The sequence below is a fragment of the Hyperolius riggenbachi genome, chromosome 2 (genome assembly GCF_040937935.1).
Source record: "Hyperolius riggenbachi isolate aHypRig1 chromosome 2, aHypRig1.pri, whole genome shotgun sequence".
Classification (NCBI taxonomy): Eukaryota; Metazoa; Chordata; class Amphibia; order Anura; family Hyperoliidae; genus Hyperolius; species Hyperolius riggenbachi.
This window is the reverse complement of record NC_090647.1, coordinates 24823820-24831561: the sequence shown is the minus strand read 5'-3', so window position 1 is coordinate 24831561 and position 7742 is coordinate 24823820. Positions and strand designations below refer to the sequence as shown.

Below are 7742 nucleotides of genomic sequence, written 5' to 3'. Positions count from 1 at the left end.
CTGTTACCCATCAGATCAGACCATAATCTGCCCCTTGCGGGCACCCAATCACCCGCCTACACGCTCAGATTGCCCTCAGACCCCCCCCCCCCTTATCAATTCGCCAGGGCATTATTTACATCTGTCCTTCCCTGTAATAAACCACTGATCACCTGTCAATCACCTGTCAATCACCCATCGATCACCCCCTGTCACTGCCACCCATCAATCACCCCCTGTCACTGCCACCCATCAATCAGCCCCTAACCTGCCCCTTGCGGGCAATCTGATCACCCACCCAGACCAATAGATCGCCCACAGATCCGACATCAGATCACCTCCCAAGTGCAGTGTTTACATCTGTTCTCTCCTCCAAACACCCACTAATTACCCATCAATCACCCCCTGTCACTGCTACCCATCAGATTAGACCCCTATCTGCCCCTAGGGCACTCAATCACCCGCCCATTCCCTCAGAACGCCCTCAGACCCCAGCCCTGATCACCTCGCCAGTGCATTGCTTGCATCTATTCCCCCCTCTAATCACACCTTGAGACACCCATCAATCACCTCCTGTCACACCCTAGCACACCTACCCATCAGATCAGGCCCTAATTTGCCCCGTGTGGGCTCCTGATCACTCGGCCAAACCCTCAGATACCCCTCAGACCCCCTTCTGATCACCTCCCCAGTGCATTGATTGCATCTATTTTCCCCTCTAACCACCCCCTGAGACACCCATCAATCACCTCCTGTCACCCCCTAGCACTCCTATCCATCAGATCAGGCCCAATATAACCTGTCATCTAAAAGGCCACCCTGCTTATGACCGGTTCCACAAAATTCGCCCCCTCATAGACCACCTGTTATCAAAATTTTCACATGCTTATACCCCTGAACTGTGAATAGGACGTTGGGCCCCTTAGCGCACCTAGGCTGCAAAAAAGTGCCAGACATGTGGTATCGCCGTACTCGGGAGAAGTAGTATAATGTGTTTTGGGGTGTATTTTTACACATACCCATGCTGGGTGGGAGAAATCTCTCTGTAAATGGACAATTGTGTGTAAAAAATCAAAAGATTGTCATTTACAGAGATATTTCTCCCACCCAGCATGGGTATGTGTAAAAATACACCCCAAAACACATTATACTACTTCTCCCGAGTACGGCATTACCACATGTGTGGCACTTTTTTGCACCCTAACTGCGCTAAGGGGCCCAAAGTCCAATGAGTACCTTTAGGATTTCACAGGTCATTTTGCGGCATTTGATTTCCAGACTACTCCTCACGGTTTAGGGCCCCTAAAATGCCAGGGCAGTATAGGAACCCCACAAATGACCCCATTTTAGAAAGAAGACACCCCAAGGTATTCTGTTAGGACTATGGTGAGTTCATAGAAGATTTTATTTTTTGTCACAAGTTAGCGGAAAGTGACACTTTGTGAAAAAAAACAATACAAATCAATTTCCGCTAACTTGTGACAAAAAATAAAATCTTCTATGAACTCACCATACTCCTAACGGAATACCTTGGGGTGTCTTCTTTCTAAAATCAGGTCATTTGCAGGGTTCATATACTGCCCTGGCATTTTAGGGGCCCTAAACCGTGAGGAGTAGTCTGGAAATCAAATTCCGCAAAATGACCTGTGAAATCCTAAAGGTACTCATTGGACTTTGGGCCCCTTAGCACAGTTAGGGTGCAAAAAAGTGCCACACATGTGGTATCGCCGTACTCGGGAGAAGTAGTTCAATGTGTTTTGGGGTGTATTTTTACACATACCCATGCTGGGTGGGAGAAATCTCTCTGTAAATGGACAATTGTGTGTAAAAAAAATTAAAAAATTGACATTTATAGAGATATTTCTCCCCCCCAGCATGGGTATGTGTAAAAATACACCTCAAAACACATTGTACTACTTCTCCTGAGTACGACAATACCACATGTGTGGCAATTTTTTGCAGCCTAACTGCGCTAAGGGGTCCAAAGTCCAATGAGCACCTTTAGGCTTTACAGGGGTGCTTACAATTAGGCACCCCCCAAAATGCCAGGACAGTAAACACACCCCACAAATGACCCCATTTTGGAAAGTAGACACTTCAAGTTATTCAGAGAGGGGCATAGTGAGTCCGTGGCAGGTTTCATTTTTTTTGTCGCAAGTTAGAAGAAATGGAAACTTTTTTTTTTTTTTGTCACAAAGTGTCATTTTCCGCTTACTTGTGACAAAAAATAATATCTTCTATGAACTCACTATGTCTCTCAGTGAATACTTTGGGATGTCTTCTTTCCAAAATGGGGTCATTTGGGGGTTATTTATACTATCCTGGAATTCTAGCCCCTCATGAAACATGTCAGGTGGTCAGAAAAGTCATAGATGCTTGAAAATGGGAAAATTCACTTTTTGCACCATAGTTTGTAAACGCTATAACTTTTACCCAAACCAATAAATATACACTGAATGTTTTTTTTTTCCCAAAAACATGTTTGTCCACATTTTTCGCGCTGCATGTATACAGAAATTTTACTTTATTTGAAAAATGTCAGCACAGAAAGTTAAAAAAAATCATTTTTTTGCCAAAATTCATGTCTTTTTTGATGAATATAATAAAAAGTAAACATCGCAGCAGTAATCAAATAGCACCAAAAGAAAGCTTTATTAGTGACAAGAAAAGGAGCCAAAATGCATTTAGGTGATAGGTTGTATGAGCGAGCAATAAACCGTGAAAGCTGCAGTGGTCTGAATGGAAAAAAAGTGTCTGGTCCTTAAGGGGTGTAAAGCCCACGGTCCTCAAGTGGTTAATTTATGTATAGTCTTAACCTTGACTCCCTTCAGACTGGCATTATGAAATTCTTTTGTATGTTGTGCCCTCCACTTTTTTACATTCCTCATATGCTAACCTATCCGTGCACGCAATGGCCTTTTGTATCAGGTGAAGATAAGAGATTTACAGACATTCACAAGAAATTAGGATTTCATGGTATGATTGTTCAAGACAAAAAGCCAGAGGTGTTTTCAGTGAGAGAAATTCTGTGTCTATCAGAAAAGGGCGCGTGGAAAAAAGGGCGCGGGGTGTAGCCGAAATTGTACGTTTGAATGCAAAACCATATTTTCATTTAATATGTTATAAACGATAATTTAGTGCTAAATAGGTGAAATAAACGGAAATGAAATGGCAAAATACCATCTATAACAGTAAACGAATTCTGAAATAAAACGTCAAATAGCGTCTATAGAAAAAAAACGCTATTTACACGTGTATTAAGCATAGTATTAGAATGGTAGGTTTTACAGGTATTTTACTACAATTATACCTAACTTTAGGGTCACAGATATATCTCCTTATCCCTATCCCTCTCACCTAGACCCCCCTTTTGTGTAAATACACATAATTTAATAAATTGTATATATGACATATATTGTACTATAACTATACCTAACCTTACTCTCACACAGAGCCCTCCCTGTACCTATCCCTAACCCCTAGACCCCCCTGGTGGTGCCTAAACCTAAGACCCCCCTGGTGGTGCCTAAACCTAAGACCGCCCTGGTGGTGCCTACACCTAAGACCCCCCTGGTGGTGCCTAAACCTAAGACCCCCCTGTTGGTGCCTAAACCTAAGACCCCCTGTTGGTGCCTAAACCTAAGACCCCCCTGGTGGTGCCTAAACCTAAGACCCCCCTGGTGGTGCCTAAACCTAAGACCCCCTGTTGGTGCCTAAACCTAAGACCCCCCTGGTGGTGCCTAAACCTAAGACCCCCCTGTTGGTGCCTAAACCTAAGACCCCCCTGGTGGTGCCTAAACCTAAGACCCCCCTGGTGGTGCCTAAACCTAAGACCCCCCTGGTGGTGCCTAAACCTAAGACCCCTATGGTAGTGCCTAAAACTAACCACCCCCTGTTGGTGTGTATATTGCACTGTAACTATACCTAACCCTCCCTGTACCTATCCCTAACCCCTAGACCCCCTAGTAATGCCTAAACCTAACCATCCCCACTGCACAAACACGCTAAACACATATAAACAATAATATATTTAATCCTTAAAATACTTCACTCCAAATAACATGAATAAAATAATTTATATATTTGTCATGGAATAGGTAGCCTTAAAATCACGTATACATTAATAATATTAGAAGTAGAAAAAGGTATATATAATATATATATACACATACAATACAATAGATAACCTTAAAATCACTTATGCATTAGAAATCTTAAAATAACAGTAATATTGAAAGCGATATTTTAGTAACTATAATCAACGCATTATAAATGTAAAAACAAAGTTAATACCAAAAGCGATGTATTTGTAATACAATCAGGTTGAGAAACGTTATGTAAGCATTATACATATGAAAACGAATTTTAAATGCAAAAAGAAGTGTAAACGAAATTTTAGTTGTGATAGGTTTGTGAGCGTAATTTTAAAACGAAAAAACTAGTTAAAACTCATATAAGCGAAATTTACAAATGAAAAAATAAGTATAATACAAAGTCAAAACGAACTTGTAAACGATATTTGTTATAAACTTTATCCTGTAAACGGAGCCTTTTGTTAACACGATCCCTGTAAAACGCTATTTCTCGGGCGCCCTTTTTTCCTGTCAGGCACCGAATAGCCGATATTTTGCATTGCAGTCTATGGCGACGCCCTTTTTGTCCACTATCCCTGTGCGCCCTTTTTTGCTAGCCCGAGAAATTCTTATGGTAGGACTGTTCCTGGAAATCACAGATAACTGGCAAGTATTTTTGAGATAACGAGCCAATCTGTTACCTCCCTGTGATGTCACCAGTGGGCGGATCTCTTACCACCCCTTATTCTCCTCCCAGATATCTTTACACAACCTGCATATATATATATCACAGCATGGAGTGGCTCAGTGAAGGCAGCAGTGAAGGTGTGGAGGAGTCTGATCGGGTCACACAGGGCATAAAAGGAGATCCGCCCGGCCTCATAATCCAGACATATCCTGACTCTATCACTGGGAATTCTGCCAGGTAACTGGATCTCTTTCATGTCATGTATCACTAAGTACCGATTATTCCACCTCTCCAAACACCAGGACTTGTTATTATCTCCAACCACTGACTGACATCCTTTCCTGGCTATACTGTGGTAACACATCCCAACTCTCCACTGTACTGATCTCCCAACATCCACTTCCCAGTAATGTCGCCCTGAGGAGAATCTCTGGCTGCTCAACACCTGAGCATACTCAAATCTCTCTGGTGTTTCTGGGCGATTCTGGCTTCTGTTTGTCCTGGATGCAGTTTTCCTGTCAGCTGATATCTGTAGATTATTAGTAGCTGTGTTTACATTCAGTAGTATGTCTGCATACACTGGCAGCCCTGATGTTTGCTGTGCAGCCCCAATATTTGTCCCCCCAGCCTGGCGCTGTGTGTGTTGTGTGGTGGGTTGGGGGCGTGGCCTGGATAGTTTAGCAGTGATGGGAACTTTGTCCTCTGTACTAGAATATGGATAGACCTGTGTGTGTTGTGCGGTGGGGGTGGGTTGGGGGCGTGGCCTGGATACTTTAGCAGTGATGGGAACTTTGCTCTCTGTAGAAGAATGTAGAGAGGCCTGTGTGTCTGTATGTATCTGCACAACTACCCCAGATGTTTGCTGTACAGTCACCATATCATACAGTCTTGTGTATAAGGTGTATAAGATGCCACTCCGAAACATTTTCCACCCAGCCTGGCGCTGTGTGTGTTGTGTGGTGGGGGTGGGTTGGGGGCGTGGCCTGGACAGTTTAGCAGTGATGGGAACTTTGTCCTCTGTACTAGAATGTGGATAGGCCTGTGTGTGTTGTGCGGTGGGGGTGGGCTGGGGGTGTGGCCTGGATAGTGTAGCAGTGATGGGAACTTTATCCTCTGTACTAGAATGTGGAGAGGCCTGTTTGCGTTGTACGGTGGGGGTGAGTTGGGGGTGTGGCCTGGATAGTTTAGCAGTGATGGGAACTTTGTCCTCTGTACTTGAATGTGGATAGGCTTGTGTGTCTGTATGTTTCTGCACAATTACCCCAGACATGATATCAGATAGTCCTGTGTGTAATGTGTGTGAGATGCCGGCCACATCCAGATCCCCTCCATCATGGAGCTGTTTATCATGTCTCTCTCTGTCCTCCGTGTCACACAAGTCACCTGTGTCTGATTCCTGTAAGACAGTCAGTGGATCAGTCATGTTACACAGCTCCTCAGTGTGAAGCTTCTTCCTGGACAGCTCCTCCTTCTTTATCTCCAGCTGCTGAATGACGTCATTGTATGATTGTGACAACTGCTGTGCCTGTCTAATGATGTCACTCAGGACTCTATTCTCCAGATTTTCTAGCCGTCCCCTGAGGTCTCTAAACAGGACAGTGACTCTCTCTATTTCACCATCTGCTTTTTCTTGTGCTTTTCTCCTGCGTTCCTCCAGACTCTGGACTCTTTTCTCAGCCTCTTCTGTCTCTGCCATCAGTTTCTGCAGAACATTTCTCAGCTTCTTCTTCTTCATCTCAGAGGCCTCATTCAGCATCTCCACCTGGTGTCCCTGATGTTCTCCATCCAGCCTGCAGGACACACAGATACAGGCAGCATCCTCAGTGCAGTAATACTCCAGAATCTTCTTATGGACGGAGCATTTCCTGTTCTCCAGGGAAGTGTTGGGGTCACATAAGGCATGTTCTGGTGCCTTGCTGTGGGCTCTCAAGTGTTTACCACACAGAGAAACATCACAGTGCAGACAATATTTCACAGCCTTCACAGAAGAGTCCACACAGTTACTGCAGAAGACTCCGGCCTCCTCCTGATCTGGCTGAGTAGACAGGAAACTCTCTGCTATGTTCCTCAGAGCAATGTTCCTCTGCAGTGTCGGCCGCTCCATAAACCCCTCTCTACATTCGGGACAGGAATAACCTCCAGACCCCTCCTGTGTATCCAGGTGCTGATTAATACATTCCCGGCAGAAGTTGTGTCCACATCTCAGGTTTACAGGATCTGTATAAATGGTCAGACAGACGGGACACTCCAGCTCCCGGCTCAGAGCAGCAGACGCCATGGCTAGAAGCAGAGGAGGGGAAATGAAAGTGAATGTTTGAGAAAGCAGTATAACCAGTTGCTTTATGATTGCACAGGGTGGGGCAGAGCTATTGTGTCACAGCTATTTGAACAGGAACATTAAATTAACCCTGCACAGCTACAGTTGATTTAAAAAAAAAATGGATTGTTAAAAGCTTTTGTACTGTTAAGCCTTAGATTCTTCCACAATGTCCACTCCAGCACCTAATTACCGCTGCCTGTGGCAGCGTCCAATTAGTGCACTTGCCACATGAACCCAAATTTGCTAGCCCGGAGACTGTGGGTTTCCTGATTCAGCTATTTATTGGTGGGGGTGTGGCTGTGTGTCCTGCATTGTATGCAGGTGGGGGTGCAGCTGTGTGTCCTGCATTGTACACTGGCTGGGGTGCAGCTGTGTGTCCTGCATTGTATACAGGTGGGGGGAGTAGCTGTGTGTCCTGCATTGTATGCAGGTGGGGGTGCAGCTGTGTGTCCTGCATTGTACACTGGTGGGGGATGCAGCTGTGTGTCCTGCATTGTATACAGGTGTAGGTGCAGCTGTGTGTCCTGCATTGTATACAGGTGGGGGGAGCGGCTGTGTGCCCTGCATTGTATGCAGGTGGGGGTGCAGCTGTGTGTCCTGCATTGTATACAGGTGGGGGGAGTAGCTGTGTGTCCTGCATTGTATGCAGGTGGGGGTGCAGCTGTGTGTCCTGCATTGTACA

At 44.9% G+C, this 7742-nt stretch overlaps 1 protein-coding gene across 1 annotated transcript; it reads right to left on the bottom strand.

Moving 5' to 3' along the window:
• Positions 1 to 4383: 4383 nt before the first annotated feature.
• On the bottom strand, positions 4384 to 7018 carry LOC137542792 (E3 ubiquitin/ISG15 ligase TRIM25-like). The gene has a single exon (XM_068264633.1). It carries the CDS (start codon positions 7016 to 7018, stop codon positions 4766 to 4768), a length of 2253 nt encoding a protein of 750 aa, XP_068120734.1. The 3' UTR covers positions 4384 to 4765.
• Positions 7019 to 7742: the final 724 nt, after the last annotated feature.